Raw genomic sequence first — 19,617 nt, 5'->3', positions numbered from 1 at the left:
CTGTGATGAAGTTAATATTGGTCCAGTACCTCATATGCTGACATATTAATAAGGGTTACCTACATGTTACATCATCGCCGCTTATACAATGTGTCCCGGGGATAAGTGACCGCCCGAAATTTTTTGAATATTTGTACAAAATTAAGGATAATTTCCTTTATATTTGGGACTTACCGCCTTTGGTTTTTTTAATGATTTTTAGTAAATACTGTGACGTGCTGCAGTTTTTTTAAGATATTTCCTAAGTTTTTACATCTTTTTAAATTCTTTTTTCTTTATTGACTAGCTGACATCATAGTTTATCAATTAAAATTATCAAACATAACAAAAATGTAATAAAACATTTATTAGAAAAAAAAGAAAATAAAAATTCAAAGAAAATAACGCCTTTTTTCAGTTTTTTCAAAATAAGTCCAATAAATGCCCCCTTAATATCACTTTCTTTTAATTTATTAATAAACTACATGATATCTCCTACAATAGCTCACAACAATGTTTGCTGCTATTTCAAACAAATGCAAAAATACAGTCAGTTGAAATTTGAAAAAAAAGAGCAAAGCCTGTTATTAACAGGCCTGACAATAAAATTTTTTTAATGATTTTTTTCAAAAATATAAATGAAATTATCCTTAATTTTGTACAAATATTCAAAAAATTTCGGGCGGTCACTTATCCCCGGGACACATTGTATACGACAATTTACAGGCGTACTGATTTTCAGGGTAGGTAACCATCCTGACAATAGGTTGAACCTATTTTCGTTGTTTTTCCCGAGGAAAATCAACTTCTCGCATTCGGAACAGGGATTGCAAAAAAAAATAACATCCAAATTTGTTTTACACGCGAATGATAAACTTTTATGAGGTTGTTACATAGCAACAATAGGCGGAGCGCACCCGAGCCCCGGAGGTTTAGTGCGTCCGATTTCCATACAAAAACTTCTATTTCCCCGGCTAAATGGCACGTGAGAGGACATAAAACTGCGGGAAAACTACACCCAGCTACCGAATAGTTAGCTATACTTTTTTATTTATTTTTTACCCTTTGCAAGGGGATTAATCTGTATATCTGCAATGTGATTTATAATCAAGTATCGACTGCTGCGTAACTACTACCCATGGAAGTCTTGTAACTGCAAAATTCAAACTATTAAGACATTGGCAGCTCATGCGTTGGATCGCAGAAAAATATTTCCGTCTGACATACCACAGTCAGAGCCAAGAAAACTTTGTTGGAACAAGACTGCCGTAAAATTTTAACTCGTAAAAACGTAAGAACATGAAAAGATTTTGTCGCAATAATTTACAACAGGAATCTATCTCTGCTAAGTTTCTTGACGTAAACACATCGAATGTTACAATAACATCAAGAAAAACATTCGACAGATACCAACGACATTGAAGTCGATAAATCGAATTGAACAACACAGTTAAGTCATACTAACTAAATCCAGGAATGTTAAGTAGGCATCATAAAAACTTATAGAGTCGCAGGCTCGGCGATGTATCCTACACGCGTCAAACTGATCTCGAGCCCACCGACTTGTGCCATCTCTTAGGAAGTGATTTGTCAGCGCCGCCCCCTCTCGATTGAATAATTCAAATAATCGAGGTATTTATATGTAAATAGCGAGCCACATCTCCATACGAAAGGGCCGATCGGTACATAAATTTGGCAAGACGACGAGAAAACTGCGACGCACCACCGATCTGATTTATTCGCTAAGTTTTAGAAAAAGTGGCGCGCGTCAGGAAATGTTTGTCTAATCGCGTTTATTGCCCGACCCGGGATTTTGCGCCCGGCAGCACACAGGGGTGAGGCTGACTACGTAATACGCCCATGTTGTACCAAAACAACTACTTTCTCTATAAAAACAAATAAAAAGATCTCAAGAAAACTCTGAAAATAAATTCAGTAAGAAACTCTTACATCAAACTACAAAAAAATACAGAGGTTAAAGTTTTTTGATAGGCAAATTGAAACTTAAACATGGCACCCACAGTAAGTGTCCCTGGTAAGTAGACAAAACAACTTCTAGTTTAGAAGGAAAGTCAACAATGAATCTAAACTTTTCCTATGAAGCTATTTACCTACCTACTTAGATACTTCTGAACTCTAAATGGACTAATCTCTAAAATGCCAAATGTTTGCAAAGGTTTCACACAAGATAATTTTGATAAATAATGTAGTTTAACCAAATTACGGACAAAAAAAATTAAGGTGACTTTACAAAGATGGGTCTGATGAAGCTCTATGAGAGAATGTAATGTTCAATAACAATCCAATTGTAAGGATATGGTATTACCTATGTACTTATTTTGTAAGATTTGTGAGCCAGGCGCGGCGTCTCAATAAGAAAACCCCGGAGAAGAAACAAAGGGTATCTAAACACGTAAATGAAAACATTACAAACCTAATAACAACAGCTATTAATATCGCTCCCTCAATTAGAGCAACCTATGACACTTATCCATGGAAATAATAACGTTGTTTATGGGCGACGCTAGTTCACAGCAGAGCCATCATATGTGCGCCACTATTACTCATAGGAGCTACAGTGTCATCAATCATTTCACTACGAGCGGGGAGGAACGGGTAAAGTGTTAATAATCGCTACTGCCACTATTGTTCATTTCTAACTAAATTCATGTATGGAGCTGTATCAGTAACGTGAACTTCATTAGTGGTTTGTGGTAGATTGGGGTTTATGGAGATTAGGGAAATAATAGGTAGTTAAAAAGAAGAAGCATGTACTTAGTATATCAACATCCATATCAACATGTATAATTTTGCCAAAAGTCAATTAACTTCAATTCTAGTATTTATTTTTTGGATATAAAAGAAATGCCTAAACTCTGTCCACATGTATTTATTAACAAAATCTGCTCTAGCCGTTTTCAATAAATAACGTGCTGACCTGACTCAAGGGTAAAAAAATCAACCCTAAAAAATACATTCAGCTTTATAGAACAGAGAAATAAGCAAGTGAGCAACAAAACGCACTTTATCAGGTGGCGGCCGCTTTATCCTGCTAATGACCAACCCCTCTGGAGTAATAAAAGTCGATATCAGCCTCCCTAGAGCACCACTGAGCGACCGATCTTGATACTTTACGTTTTTAGATAAGCTACAACTCGTGAACTCATGCAAGTTTCTGGTAAATGGCAACTATTGTCAGACATGAAATGTTTTTCGTTTCTTGAGAGTTTAATAAACTAGAAGTGGCAGTGAAGTCACCTGATCATGCTTAAGAGACAAGGATGGGTTCTTGAAGCCGGTCCGCGATGTTCTTAACTATCGAATAGATAGGTTAGGTTAGCAAGCATGGGTGCGTAGAAAAGTGTTAATTGCACGTACAAGCTCATCTGATTTAAGGAAATAAGTATGGTAAAGAGAAGTTATTTCATAATTTTAATGCTTAGGGATATGTAGATGCCCAAGTGAACATAACATCCTATTTATCGAAATAACAGTAAAATATAGTGACGAAAGGACCAAAAATATTGGGCAGCGTACATGCCCAGCGAAGCGCGGCTGAGAATTAGCGGCGGCGGGAAAGAAAAATGATTGTGACAGTCCGGCGAACACCACTAATGGAGTCTGCGTCTGCGAAATATCCCCACTTAGACCAGTAGTGGGTAGCTGGGTAGTACCCACTCCATCTAAACGTTGGGCGGCAGTGGCTCAGCACTTTACTCACGTTTATTAAATATTAAAAAACAACCGTGTTATGAAGCACGAAACTTTCATATTTTATTATAACACATTATCCATGATATTCGAAACTTCCATGCCAGTTGTTAACACACTAATCTTTAGTTTAAAAGTGATCAAAAGCTAGATAACACTGTAAATAGGGCGACTATCTGATCCATGTATCTACTTAAATTCAAATCGCCGTCGAAATACACAGAGGGCTGTATTTCGAATGTAGCAATAACGGAGCCCCACCCCTACGATACAATACAACACTCCCCTCACAAATTAAGTGTAAAACAAACCTAATGAAATTTAAATATCTTTTCGGCGACGCAATAACTGCACAAATAAAATCATGTCGCGGGGGAGAGTATAATCGCTTCTATTGTGTACACATTGTATGAAATTATTCCGTTGAGAAGTTTTACAACCTTGTCGCAGTGCGATGGTAGTAGCAACCCCTCGTGATAGTAGCTGTATGTGTGGATGGTTAGTGTGACAAGGTAACAGGCGCCAGTGACGTCGTAAGAAGGGGCGGGAATGCTCTCTAGACAGTAATAGGCTCTTGCGGTGATGATAAGCCTCTCATTGTTAGCTTGTTAGTGGATAATTCGCAGTAATGTGTTTAGCGTGCGTAGAAAGCAAATCTGCGTGCGGTGTTTGTTTTAGTAAGATGGGTCTATGTGGTTAAGTTAATGCTATTATCGTGGTTTTGGTAACTAAGCAGTTTTCAAATCATTAATGTGACTGCGATTTTCTATAAGCAAACTATAGCAACAATCTCAGTCTACCCTTTCGGAAATTAGATAACAAGCGAAAGGCATAATATTATATGACCTAATTGGCCAAGTATTCAGCAACGGAAACATTATTATTCTAGCAGATTAAGTCGAGTATCCAAATGAATCTCTTAAAAGACGCGCGCGCCCCTCAAAGGGGAGGATACTAATTTTCTTTCAACTTTAAAAGAAGGTTCCTTTCAAGAAGTGGAAAAAAGTTACAATCGAAAAGGAAATTTGCGTTTTAAATCCTCTAATGAAGCTGAGAAGTTTGTAATGGAGGGGCGAAAGGCTGCTGGCAAATTGAGGAAAAAACTTACGGTCGGAACTGAACCGAGATTGTGAGAGATAGAAGAATTAATTAATAGGTATTATAATTTTTCTTTGAGTACGTAAAATTGAGGCAAACAGAGATTCGGATGAAATGTATTTCAGTAAGTATTCATTCTGGCCACAATTCTTCACCGAAATACACATGTAAAATCTATTCAAGCAACACATAGGTATTATCTATGTAAGTTAATTGTTACGTCTCTGTGATTTCTTTGTTAATTATATCGTCTAAAAAGCACTGCTTTTTTCATTGCATTAGAATTTTAACAAAGACATCTATGTCACTAGTGCAGCTCAATAGATAACAAAATATGCCCGATATAGGGGAATGAAGATTCCGAACGACATTACTAAACAAAAGAATAAAAATATCTTTAATAGATCGTCTTTTGTTCTTAACAACAGTTGCATAAAATATCAACGTTAGTATGCAGAATGTTTTAACGAACATGCTCGCTCTGTTTAGCGCACACATACCGATCGCTCTTCAAATGTTCGCCTACCAATTAGACTACGAGTGTTTACTTCTATCCCATTGTTTTAAGACGTTTAGTTTATGATACCTTAATGGACCGCGTACAATTTAACTAGTATTTATATTGGTTTGCCAGCTCAATATTGTACGATAATTTAATGAGGTTTTAATGTTTGGATGTCATCATCCTCCGAGCCTTTTCCCAATCATGTTGGGGTCGGCTTCCAGTCTAACCGGATTCAGCTGAGTACCAGTGCTTTACAAGAAGCGACTGCCTATCTGACCTCCTCAACCCAGTAACCCGGGCAACCCGATACCCCTTGGTTAGACTGGTGTCAGACTTTCTGGCTTCTGACTACCCGTAACGACTGCCAAGGATGTTCACTGACAGCCGGGACCTACAGTTTAACGTGCCATCCGAAACACAGTCAATGGTGTCTAAGATAGACTTAGAAAGTACATACAAACTTAGAAAAGTTGCATTGGTACTTGCCTGGCCTTAATGTTTGGATGTACCCTCAACTTAAACTGAATTCACAAGCCTTTGGTCTACTGGGCGCTAGTATGGTATGGTCTATTCGATTACCGAAACATTCGAAGCTAAGATTATGGGCACACGAGTGTCTTACCCGTTTCCATTTTTGGTGCTACGCCGTAGCACTTCACGTGACAGCGTAGCAGCCTACGCAATCGTAGCAAATAACAAATGGTATGGTATTTCTTTTAATCTTTCTTATTTCCTGGAGCAAGAGAAAACAATAGCAGAGGAATAGAGAAATAAAAAAAACTTTCATTTTGTAACAAAATTTATTAATATAGAAGTATATAAATATTTTGAATATTATAATACATTTCAATCCAATTCGTGCAGAAACGTTACTCTGCACAGTATTCGATAGCAACAATTGCGCAGTATTATTTTATTGAAATGAAGCGATAAAACTGTATTTTCTTTCATTTGTTCTAATTCAATTGGTATAATAAATAACATGCTAGATTCATGATGATTCCTACATTTTCTATGTTAAATTGTATACTTTTTTTACACATTTGAGTAAATGAAATAGGCAGTACACACACTATTGTCTATGGTCGTAACTGAAAACGTTGGAAGACATTCATCATGTAACCTCTATGCTTCTATTATTCCTATGTCACAGATCAATGGTAAATATTTACGGGCGCAGTGTAAATAATACTTTTTTTTTATAATTACGCATTTTTATTGTTTTGTAAATCGACAGTATTATTTAATAAGTGCGCTGTGGACTAGGCACTTGTGTGAAATTGCATGAAAATAATCTCGTACTCCGCGGTCGCTTGTGATACCATAAAGAGACTGTATATTGGAGATAATTTATAAAAATTCAACAATTCTAATGATGCTGTACTATTTGTCAAAATTACAATGGCACTTGTGGGTGAATTATGTAAAATGATACTGAAATGAGTAGTGTCAAACATAAAACGAAACACATTATATGTTTTTAGTTACAAACTTTTTTCATGGGTCTCAGTTATTTAGAGAAAATAAAATAAACAGCAATAAACAGCATCATATTGCAACAGACCGATATTTACATTCAAAACAATGTGTTTGATGACTACCCTATAACACTGTACATTCAATTTATAAACCGTCCCTATACAACCCTCATACCGCAAATTTACAACAAACTAAAATGTTACCTTAGTCAATACATACATAGAAACAACTTTTTTTTTCTTGTTTCTTCTTTTTAAAAAGTTCTCGATTTTAAATTTGAAAAAATTGTGCCAACAGATTATGTGTGAATTGCACCATTTAACTATGACGATAACCAGCCGTATACTTGCCGGCCATTGGTAAAATCGGCAATTTGACATCTGAAAATGGTTAGGTTGGCGTTCGTTGGGGGAGACCCACGTTCAGCAGTGGACGGTAACTGGCTGATATGATGATAGTTAAATGGTACAACTAGCCGTAAGTAAAAATGTGGGAGAACGCATATAAAACATAAGTACAGGTGCAAATAATTTCAACAAATGGTACAACGGGTCCCTTTCGCTTATTGTTGGACCGCAGCGTTGGCAATGATAGAAGGCGAGTTGATGGTCTCTCCGAGGCTCTCCAGCAACTCCTTACGGTAGTCATCGAAGTCTCCGTCAACCTATATAAAGGGGAAAATAATTAGAAAATTTCTCGGGCAGGAATATATGAAGTAAGGAATCGCTCAAATCCAGTTTTGCTTTGAGTTACAAAAGGGCGTATGTATTTAATTTATTTATTGCATTTTGTTTTATTACATATCCTTGATATATTAACTTTGCTATTGCTTATTGCGAACTCATGTCGAGTTGAAGTCTACGAAAATACTAAAATTGTATTTATTTAGCGAATTTTAATATGAAAACTGGTCCCATTAATATTTTTTTTTCACTTTAGCCCATTTATCGAGGATCGATTTATAAGAAACTTTTTATTCGGCAAGTAGTTCTAATAGCAAGCAAGTGAAAACGGGACCTAGTTTTGACAATAAAAATAACCAGTAAAGTAACCTTACCTCATTAATAGTCTGGTCTTCAATAACGTAGAGTGCACAGTCAGTCTCTCTGATGAGTCGTTCGTCGTGAGACACGATGACGACGCCGCCCTTGTAATCGTTGATCGCGTCGGCTAACGCGTCTATACTCTCAATGTCCAAGTTGTTTGTAGGTTCATCCTGTAGAAAGATAATGTTATAATTGGGTATTTTTTGGGTTATTGTAGGCTCTATATAACATGCTGTAGCATCTGAAACCACTATACTTTAGAAAATATGATTTAAATAATGTATATACTATATTTCTTTACTAATTCTTACTGATATGAATACGAAAGTAACTGTGTCTGTGTGTATGTCTTCCACGTTAAAATAGCTGAACTAATTTAAAGGAAATTTAATACACGTGTAATAAAAAGCCTGAGATAGGATATAGGCTTATAAGAGGTTACAGGAAGTGGTTCTCCCAGGACGTGACGTAAACAGGTAATAAAAAACAAGTCAAGACAAAAGAATTGATTATGCGGAGCCTTCCATTGCCTTCCCCTAATCTCAAATAGTACCTCGTCTGTGCATTTCCTAATGCTTTTTAACATCACAATTACATATCAAAAACAATCTTCTATACATATAATAAAATGATAGGAAAGTCAAAACTGTACATTGAATATTTTTTTTAAAGAATACTTGGGGGGTGATCCATAATCGATTCTGAACCCAAATATGTAGTTTTTAGAATTTTTGTCTGTATGTCTGTTTATCTGTTTGTCTGTATGTTTGTCCCGGATAATCTCAAAAAGTACTGCATGGATTTAAATCAAATTTTGCATGACTATTACCTGGAGGCCGGTTCAACACATAGGCTATATATTATCACGCTATCACCCACAGGGGTTGAGCAATGAACGATTAAATAAACGAAATTGGAAATTCTATATTGCCCACGCAGACGAAGTCGCGGGCAACAGCTAGTACAAAATACATCAATATCTTACCAAAATAACAACATCAGGTGCCATAAGCGTCAACTCGGCGAGCGCCACCCTGGCCTTCTGTCCTCCACTGAGGTCCATCATCTTAATAGTATGCGCATGACTGGCCAAGCCGAAGGTACCGAGGGCTTTTCTCGCCTTCTCGTATTGTAGGCCGAATAACCTCTGTAGGTACTCTGCGGGTGTTTCCTCGGCGGTCAAATGTTCGCCGGAATGCTGGTCGAAACGACCTATCCTCTGTGGAAGGGTTATAGGGTTTAGTTTCAGTGTAAAAGTGGTTTAGTAAAATTGTTACAAAAAATCTAGTTTTTTTTTGGACCATAAAATATCAGCTCAATTTACAGTCAGATAATTTGCGATACATTTTTTTTCGCGAACTGTACCCAAATTATTTACGAGATTATCAAGCACGCACAGATCTAGTATACATTCCATTCTTATAAAAAAAAAAATCTATTTAAAGTACTACGAAGTCTTGTAATGCAAATAAATCAAAACAAGAACTTCTTATTGAAAGTTCTTTATGGTCCATTCTTATTTCAAACCTCTTTACAAAACAAAAGCATACTAACCAGTCTATGGTTCCTAATAAGTTCTCCTTTCACGGGCGACAGTTCTCCCACCAGCAGTTTGAGGAAGGTGGACTTGCCTACACCGTTGGGGCCGACGATGGCGATACGCGAGTTCAAGTCTATGCCGAAGTCCACGCCTTTGAATAGGGGCTTCTGACTCGGGAAATTGAAGTCCACATCTGTGTAGATGAATGGAAATTAATAGAGTATGTAACAAATGTACTAATTTTAGAGGAATAATTGGAAAAAAAATCTGATATGATTTTTTAAAGTCTGTAAGTCTACGAGTCTACAGATCTACCAGCACATAACGTAACTTCGAGCCATCACACTATCATGTGTACCTTTTTATAAAAGTACACTATTTAACCGACTTCCCAAAGAGAAGGTTTTCAATCTGACCGTTTCTTTTTTTCATAAGAGAGATAGCAAAGTGATTAACGGCTCAATCCTTCTTAGTGTGAAAGCAAGCCTGTGCAGCAGTGGGACGATAATGATGAAGAAAGATATGATAAAATAAATTAGGGTTTGTGTTATACATGTAAATTGAAAAAAAGATCTTACAATGTACTTACTAAGCAACGTTTACGTTGAGCCTTGCTGCGGTTCTTCTATCTATAATATAGTGATTACTTACTGAGCAAGCCAAGTATAGGTGGCTGTAATGGCGGCGGGTCGGGGAACGAGAACTTGACGATATACTCCTTGGGCCGCTGCAGCAGCGCGGTGGGGGCTGCACTGTCCTCGTCTTCACGCTGAGCCTTGCTGCGGTTCTTCTCTTGTTTGCGGGTTAAAGCGTCCTTTTGTTTCTTTTCCTGTTTATTGAGTAATAAAAAAGTTTTAATCAACGTCCCAAGAAGAAGAATCTCGATTATAGTATACTTGGTACAGCTGCAATTAAATAACTTGGCCTAGTGCCTCACGCATGCGCAAAGGTGTTTTGTTCTTACTTTTTAATTCTCGTTGATAGGATTGTTAAATCAGAACTGTAGTGTAGATATCACACGTTAGGCAAGGGTTGTGGCCAAGTGGAAACTTATATGATTATTTTTTAGTTATTTTTAGGGTTGGTTTTATAGTTACATTTTATACAGTTATTTTCGCCATTAACATGGATTTAAGAACCTTTAGGCAGTACATAATCCCTCAACGAGGAGCATTGGTAATGAGTTTTTCAATATTATTATATGTATAAATCTACAACCTAAGCGCTTATGTTTAACAACATTGTCAAATAGGTTATCTAAGTATAAAAATAGAACTCACAGCTTGCTTCTTCGACTGTCCATGCGCCTTCAAATCCTTTAACCTCTTTTCTTGCTTCTCATATTCCTTAATCATCTCCTTTCTCTTCTGAGCGTACATTTTCTTGAACATGGAGTAATTTCCCTTGTAGTAATACAATTTCTGCGTGTCCAAGTGAATGATCTCGTTACATACGTTGTCTAAGAACGACTGGTCGTGAGATACTACGAGAAGTGTCTTCTTCCAACCTTGGAGGTAACTGCAAAGGAGGTTTTAGTTGAGATTTTCTTTAGTAACTGGCTGTTTCTTGCGGTTTCACCTTCACAGAGAACATATTCTCGTACCCGGATAAAATGTAGTCTATATCACCCGGGGATGATGTAGCTTCACAACAATTTGAAATGGTTTAGTAATTCAGATGACAGTATACAATAGACCAGTGAGGTACAGTTTAATGCAATCTCAGAATAGTAAAGGTTTTAATAATGTGCAAAATAATTTCATGTTACCAGGTTCGAAAGACTATTCGATACAAAGCGAAATTAGGATATTGAACAACATAAATATGTTTTTGTAGTAATACAATAGCGATACTTACTTGTCTAACCAAATGACAGCGTTCAGATCTAAATGGTTCGTAGGCTCGTCAAGCATTAGCAGCGTTGGCTCTACGTACAGTGCTCTAAAATTACAAAAAATATATAAATATTACACACAACATAAGATGTCCTACATTATTTGTACTAACAGTAAATACATTTATATAAAGCCACTTTGGTATTTTTATATTAGTACTCTTATTTCCTGAATCCTTCCAATTGCATATCCAAATATTCAAAACAGTTTTATTTACTGAATTATCAGTACATAATTAAATGACTCTATTAGTTTCCATGATTTGTACATAAAATTATTTTTATATCGGAAAATAGAAACAATAATTATGGATCGAGCCTATCGAGCACAGCAAAGTTATATTTTTACATATAATCCATAACCATATAAAAATAAATTTTCATACCTAGCAAGCGACACTCTCATTCGCCAGCCTCCGGAGAAGTTCTTAGTGGCACGATCTTGCATCTCCCGACTGAACCCTAAACCGGCCAGGATACGCCGCGCTCGCGGCTCCGCAGAGTCCGCGCCTATCGCTTTCAGTTCCGCATACACCTGGTATATAAAATATCCTTTTAGAACAAACATTTGATGAATAAACCTCCTTATAAGGCCTCGACCTCGAATTTTGCGGGCAGCGGGGCGGCAGCGGCGGCGGCGCGGGAGCGGCAGGATCTTACGCGTATGCGTATAATCTAATGGACCGGCCCTCGAATACAGCGGCGCGGGCGCGGGCAACGAGTGGCCCGCTCCAGTCAAGCGGTGACCGCCCGCGCCGCCGCCGCTGCCGCCCCGCTAAATGAAACTATTTGTTGAGTTTTTTTTTTTAGAACTTTTTAAATAAACAGTACTTTGCTCTGGTAGATGTTATTTATGTAACAAAAGCGTGTGAATCATGTAAATGTGGTGTAAATGTCTTTAGTTCACTCAGCGACACTGCCACTACTGAGCGCACCTGAATTTAGGCATACAAAGACAATGTGCATATGAGTATTTCTCATCTGCTTTTGTTAGATAAGTCATTAGTAATCAGAAGAAGTCTTTTACCTCATTTAATCTGTCCTGTTTACTGAGATCTCCCTTTTCTGTTAAAGCTTCCAGTTCCTTGCATTCCTTGAGCAATTCTAAAACAGACAAAAAATATATGAAAATAAAAATTGAATGCAACAATAATTTTCGTAACTGGCAATACTGTTAAGGCTTCTCACGTCTGATAAATCGGTGAACGATATTTTGTAGGAGAAACGTGAATGTTGAGCGCAAATGTCCATAATGAACACAGTGATAGCAATAGTGCAACACACATGTTCTCTAAGAAGTCGGCCAGAACGTCCTACAAAAAATCAATCCTATTATCTATCCAACAAAAAGTCGGACGTAGACATCCTATGTAGCAAAAAGTTCTTACCAGTCCTCTTAACATCAGCTTCCAGCAGGGTATCGACTGCACTCATATCACTAGCTGTCACTTCTTGTTCACAAAGCAATATATCTATATGTGGTGGCAAAGGAAAGGCACGTTGTGCCAAGTGCCTCAGTAAGGTCGTCTTGCCGTGACCGTTAGGGCCTACAAGACCGTACCTCCGACCGTTGGCGATAAGGAGGTTAGCGTTCACGAATAAGTCTTTGCCCTTTGCAGCTATTGAGAAGTTCTCTACTTTAATGTCTACTGCATTTTCTAGGGCTGCCATTTGACCTGGAAATAGTGATTTGGAATTAGTATTAAATATACCTATTGGTATAGTTGAGTTTTTATTTGTGGAAAGATACTGCTGTTTTCCATTTACGCTGTAATTAAGCGAATTTAACACACTTAACGATTTAGCGCTAGTTCAGACATGGCGGGAACCGCGCGATTATAGAATCGCATGGAAATCGCGAGGGTCTTATTTCTATGAGTTAGTTAGTAATCGTTCAGACATAACCGCGCGGTTACCGCAACCCAACCGCCAGAAAATAAAATCGCGCTGCACCCGCGCGTTTCTATTACTGTGGAGTCTGTACTTCGCGTTCAGTTGTGTTGCGGATACCGCGCGGTGAGCACGTCACTGCTCGTGAGTTCGCCATGGATCGTTTCGAAACTGAACTATTTATTGATGAGGGGGAGAAGAGACCTGCAATATGGGACATTCAGTGTGATGATTACTCAATTACTCAAATAAAATTATCAAGAACCGAGCTTGGCAAGAGTTGGTATGGTATGGATATTTGGGAAAAATTGTTATCATACATTCTTAATTTGGGATAAAACGTTACGAACTGACCATGTACTAGTCGGTCACGTAATATTGGATGCACTAATGCCGCCTTTTTTTTTTCTTTTTTTTAAGGAGGTTGCTCCTTAAAAGAAAGTAAACAACAACACACTTCAACACATAACAGTAAACACACTTCTTCGTCGACCTCCATTGAAACTGACGCTAACACGCACGAAATCGCGATTCGTAAACGCACGATTCCCGCATGTCTGAACGCAGCCTTAAACGCTAACCGTCGTACCACAAAAAACTTATAAACGTCTGTTGAACACTTGTCTAAAAAAAATACAGACGTTGAAATAAGGTCCGTTTTGCACCCACACTTTTTTAGACAAGTGTTCAACAGATGTTTAAGTTTTTGTAGTAAGGCCGTAAGTACCCTTTCATATGCAAAAACAAATGGATAACCTTATCAAAATTCCTGCAAATCTCATGCCCTGCCTTAACATTGATAGCATTAGGTAAATTAGAAAATAGATACATACCAGCAGTTTTCTGTGCCTGACTGACAGTGAAGTTAGCATCCAGATCACTGTGTCCCTGACCACCCTTCTTGGTGAGCAGTTCCATCTGCTTCTCATACTCCTGTTGTTTCTTTAACTTCTTCTTCTCTTTGTGACTCATTTTCTTCTCTGCAGGCTCCTCTTTCTCTTTCTCGGGAAGTTCTGCTACCTTGTCATCAGTCTCCATGGATACTTCATCACCGGAACCTTCAGGTTCTACAATTTCTACTGGTTTGGATTTCTTCTTTGATTCCTGGTTAGAAGAGATTTTTAATTTAAAAGAGGCGAAAATTACATACACACAATATAAAACCATTATCATGAAGAGGGTTTTTGGACATTCTATGGTTAAGATATTGACGACGACAATGATGATAACTTAAGATTTAAGACACATCACCCTGAACAGAAATATTATTATTATTTTTTTTAATGAAAAGTATCAGCTAATCTAACTGGAACATACCTTTGTTTTGACAGGTGGTTCGGGTTCTGGTTCAGGATCCTTCATTTCGAACTTCTTTAATTCTGCCTCTATATCATCAATGTTGTTCTTCTTTTTATTTTTACCTGTGACATACAATAACAATTTAGGACTTAGGACTTTCATTGGTAATGTAATTTAAAATATGGCACAATGGCCGCTAATACATACCTTTTTTAACAACAGGAATTACAATTTCTTCCTCATCTTCTGATGGTTCCATTTTTAATTCCTTATCACTTTCCTCATCTGGCCAGTCTTCTTTCTTTCCTTTACCTGAAACAATATATAGGTGTTTTATATACAAGTGTTTTATAAAAGAGTAGGTATAATGCTTATGTGCAGAATGCCTATGTACATATTAATAATATTAATCCTAACTAATATTATAAATGTGAAAGTAACTGTCTGTCTGTCTGTCTTTTCTTCACGCCTAAACTACGGAACCGATTTGTGTGAAATTAGGATAGTTTTTATTTCAAAAAAAAAAAAAAATTATTCCGGACATATAGCGCCATCTAGCGCCATATAGCGTCAAACCAAAAATATGCCGGAAGTCACTATTCCATGCGAACCAAGTCGCGGGCAAAAGCTAGTTATTAATATCTTTAATCTATGTATACCAGCAGAGCATGTTTAAAATGTCGAAAAAAAAATAATTTAATGTATCTTGTCTAAGCTGAAATAGCTTTACGTTAGATGAGCTATACATAACATACTGCCATACTATACTACTATGATTTGTTGAAAAACTTTTTAGCGAAGATAGTCAAGAATTTAAAAAGTTACACTTTTATGTGTGTAATTTATTTATAGCAGCTTGTATTTACATACATACCTTTTTTGTTCTTTGACTTAGCAGCGGGCTTGGCTTGGTTACTTGAAACATTGCTTACTACTGACTTGGAGTCATCATGATCCTCATCCTCTGAAGATTCAGCTTCTATATTCTTCTTTTTGTTTTTAGCTGTGAATTTAATATTATTATTTTGAACCCTGTCAAACTTAGTTTAACTGTAAAAATTATATAAAAGGAGTACTTAAAGGTAGGACATAGGGGTAGTACATAAGGGAGTACCATAAGAAAATACATTCAATGTTATAAATTGTATAGTTTGAAAGTTTGATTAAAACATTCTTGTCTTTTCTTTTTCAACATCAGAATCTTAATATAAAGCTAATAAAATACTAAACTGAATTTAAAACCTGGTTCTAACCAAGAAGACATAAGTTACACCTATCTTTGTCTGACGTGCAGCTGCACATAGGTGAAACCTACGGTACTTCAAACTTTAGTTTAAGCAATAATAATAAAAGAGTTATATCCTACTAATATTATAAACGCGATAGTTTGTATGTATGGATGTATGGATGTTTGTTACTCTTTCACGCAAAAACTACTGAATGGATTTTAATGAAACTTTACAATAATATAGCTTATACATCAGAATAACACAGGCTACAATTTGTAAACATATTGTTCGAAATACTAAACCTGCGCAGACGAAGTCGCGGGCACCAGCTAGTACATACATAAAACAAGTTCTAGGCATTACACAAGAATTCTGCTTGTTATGTAATATGATGAAATAACTATGACAAGAATGCAATTTCTTAATTTTTCACATATGTGATGATATGAGATATTTTATACATATGATATAGTTGTTACTTACTTTTCTTTTTAGATACAGGCTTCACAGTTTCCTCTTCTGAAACTTCTTTCAGTTCAACATCGCTACCTTCTGAAGACCAGTCCTCATCCTTCTTACCTTTGCCTGAAATATAATTAAATGATAAAGTTTATTGGCAGAGGTGAAATGTTGAAACATTGCCAACTATGTGTATTGTTGCCATACAATGAAAACTGCATACTATGTGTGTGTTATTCAAAAGATGTAAACAACTGACCATTTGAATTATTAATATTAAATTCTTTAAATATATTTTTTCCCCCAGTTTCTAATTCCCAAAAAATATTTATAAGTATGGTTAGTTGTAATATTTTCTGTAACTTAAACATTGAACCAAAATGTTTTTTTTTTTTGCGTTGAAATGAACACTTAGTAACAAAACTTAACATAAATTAAAACAAAAATGGTTAGTAACAAAGTTAAAATACATATGTTAGGTGTACCTTTCTTCTTTTTGCTAGCCTTGGCTGCAGGTTTAGGAGCAGTGCTGGTGGCATTGCTGGCTACTGATTTACTATCATCTAGCTCTTCATCAGAATCATGGCCCTTCTTTTTATTTTTAGCTGAAATTAGACATATTTTAGAAAAAAATACAATAAAAGCTAAAAGATAGTCGGATTTTAATAATAAAACTACTCAGGTACAGCAATCAAATAGCATAGGATTTAATAAAGCTATGCATTGCAGAAGTCTAAGCATATGTGCACCTTTCTTTTGTGATTTCTTTGCTGCTGGTTTCGGAACGTCTTCGTCATCGGATGCCAAAACCTTCTTCTGATGATCTCCTTCTTCACTGTCGCTCCAATCACCTGCATTGCTTTTACCCTTCTTCTTCCCTTTTCCCTTACTTTTAGAGGTTACCTCATGAGAATCGTTGGATAAAGTCTTTTTCTCCTCAAAGTCGTCATCGAAGTCTTGGGTCTTCTTGGATCCCTTCTTTTTCGACATTTTTTTACTTAATAGAGATATGTATTTAGTGTAAAATTACAGTAAAATAGCCAACTCACTAAAATATAATGCAATTCACAGGTGATCAACTGTAAACTGCCTGGCTGAACTTGAAGGCTGATTTACATTGAGTCAGTAACTGACGTCAGTGTAGGCGCCGAAAACTGACGAGTGCTATTTACATGAAGTCAGTGTAGTGTCAGTGTTTCGTCAGTAGTACTGTACTGACTTCAAATCAATTTACACGATGGCAGTGCCGGGTCAGCACTGACAAGTCAGTGGACTGACGTCAGTTACTGACTCAATGTAAATCAGCCATGACAGACTGACACTGACTGAGTAGTAGTGAGCAAAGACTACAATGGTAGTGAGTACTCCATTGTTGTACTGTCAAAGTGTCAACATCAAACTTTAAGGCCGCTCCACACTGCACACGAAGTTAGACGAAGTTTTGTAGATAGATAGTGGTTAGGGACCACCTAGACGTTGAAAAATAATGAACAATATAACATCCAAAATAATGTGCAATAAAATGTAAGAACCAACCAACCGAACCAACTTCAAGAAGGAGGAGCCAGTTAGCCCATTTTGTAATGCATTATCATGATACCTCCTGAATTAAACTCTTTGCTCGATCTACCATCATAATTTCATTACCAAACTATGACAAGCAAAGTTTCTGGCAGTTTAAACAAAAATCTTTTTAAAAGGAAACAAAATTATTTTGATAGTTACGAAAAAAGAACTAGAATGTTCCTCTAGGAAGAATTAGCAAATTTTGATGATGAAGACTGAATTCATTTTTCTGCATTTTCTAGTTCCTGTTGTATTTGTATTTGGCTTTATAACGACGTGTGCTGGTGAAAATGTGAAAAAAAGTGTGGATGAAAATAGAGACGACAACGGCGAAACAAACGATGAGTCCAAAGATGAATCCTTGGACATCCCCGTTGAAAATGAACCCAACAACATTACCTGTACGAGAAGACAAAATAGTCAAATGCATGAAATACAGAATGCTGCTCACCGACAATTTCCATTCATGGCCGCTATAATGTCTCAACAAAATGAATATTTGTGTTCTGGTGTAGTTGTCTCTAATGGATTGATATTGACAACAGCCCACTGTACTCAACAACCTTTAAGTTACATTCTTTTGAACACTACCACGGATAAGAAAGACGAAACAACTGTTTCACTTCATGTTATAAAAACTGAAAGATTCCCTACTTTTACTGGAACAGAGTCTTTAAAAGACGTTGGTATTGTTTATACGGAGAAACACAACAGTAGCATTGCTACAAAGGTAACTCTTAGCAATTACACAAACCCTCGTAACGTTCTCGATTTAGAAGGATTAGGTTTTGGATTGAATGCTGATGTTGGGCAAACAAAAGACCTTCAGTACGTCGGGATGGAAAATCGGTCTCCGGAGGAAATTACTGATGTTTTAAGAGCATATTTTGATTGCGTTGAAACGAAGGTACCAACTTGTTTCAAAGACACTGGAGGCCCTGTTTTATTTGATAAAGAGCTCATGGGCATTATCATAAAAGGAACAGAAGAATGTTCCAAAGAGATGTCTGCCACGTACGCTGTAAACAAAAAGATGGTAGATATTCTACCGACATATACATTCAAGGCATGGCTGGATGAAAAAATAAAAAAGAATGAAGAGCAAGAGCAACCAGCACTGGCAGCTTATCCTTCCCACCCAGCCGCAAGATCAGATCGCGAACTTCATAAAATGACTAGCTCAGGATTACGACTGATGGCAACTCCAACATATATTTTCACAGGTTGTGTATGTATCTTGGCATTGTATTGACATCTTTGTCATTGATTTAGTAATGTAAATTGTTTGTGAAATTCTAATAAAAAAATTCAGGTTCATAAATTTTATTCATTTCCTAAGCATTTGTGTCTGCTCTTTCGCTTAAGGAGCTCGAAGCTGTAACAACCGCACTGGCACTTGGCGCGGTCGGTGGGTGGATTAGGTATCTACGATTTCACTACTCTTCTACATCTATGACTACCAAGAGTTTATGTAGTACATAATCAGACTTACCAAGGGGAAGTGGCTACCCGGATACTGAGTTTAGAATTTCAGGAAGGCGCTTTACGAAGCGACTCGGTATCTAGTTAGAACAGAAGTTGGGGTAGGTCCCAACAGTTCAGAAAAGTCTAGGCAGCTGATGACTTGTATTTGCACTGTGTTATACTTTAAGTTTTTCAAGCCTTTGCTGTTTCCCGCGGTTCGGATTGCGTCACGAGAACTACATCAGGTTTGAGTGCTGACTGCAACGACATTCTACAAACAACAGGGTAGCCATGGTATGCCACCGGAAACGCATTGCGTGACTTCATGTTAAGATTAGATTTTTCTTTAAATAAGTTCATACTTTCAAACTTTCGAGGTGATATGGTCGACTAGCAAGTAGTAAAGATCTAATGACCTAGAGAATTCGAGGGAAGATTAGAAATTTAATTGTTCGTCT

At 36.9% G+C, this 19,617-nt stretch overlaps 2 protein-coding genes across 2 annotated transcripts; one reads left to right on the top strand and one right to left on the bottom strand.

Moving 5' to 3' along the window:
* Positions 1-6,074: 6,074 nt before the first annotated feature.
* On the bottom strand, positions 6,075-17,257 carry LOC110383662 (ATP-binding cassette sub-family F member 1). Its single transcript, XM_049842501.2, has 17 exons — positions 16,879-17,257; positions 16,615-16,734; positions 16,154-16,255; positions 15,316-15,444; positions 14,649-14,753; positions 14,460-14,563; positions 13,976-14,246; positions 12,641-12,928; positions 12,280-12,356; positions 11,639-11,787; positions 11,216-11,299; positions 10,639-10,876; positions 10,010-10,187; positions 9,373-9,551; positions 8,804-9,037; positions 7,830-7,988; positions 6,075-7,436 (listed from the first exon to the last, which is right to left on the bottom strand). The coding sequence occupies exons 1-17, from the start codon at positions 17,117-17,119 to the stop codon at positions 7,335-7,337; spliced, it is 2,760 nt and encodes a 919-aa protein (XP_049698458.2). The 5' UTR covers positions 17,120-17,257; the 3' UTR covers positions 6,075-7,334.
* Positions 17,258-17,795: 538 nt separating this feature from the next.
* LOC110382814 (kallikrein-7) lies at positions 17,796-19,028 on the top strand. The gene has a single exon (XM_021343513.3). The coding sequence runs from the start codon at positions 17,901-17,903 to the stop codon at positions 18,945-18,947; it is 1,047 nt and encodes a 348-aa protein (XP_021199188.1). The 5' UTR covers positions 17,796-17,900; the 3' UTR covers positions 18,948-19,028.
* The last annotated feature ends 589 nt before the right edge of the window (positions 19,029-19,617 follow it).

This window comes from Helicoverpa armigera, chromosome 5 (assembly GCF_030705265.1).
Source record: "Helicoverpa armigera isolate CAAS_96S chromosome 5, ASM3070526v1, whole genome shotgun sequence".
Lineage (NCBI taxonomy): Eukaryota > Metazoa > Arthropoda > Insecta > Lepidoptera > Noctuidae > Helicoverpa > Helicoverpa armigera.
Note: the sequence above shows the minus strand (reverse complement) of the source record. Positions and strands in the feature narration are given on the sequence as shown.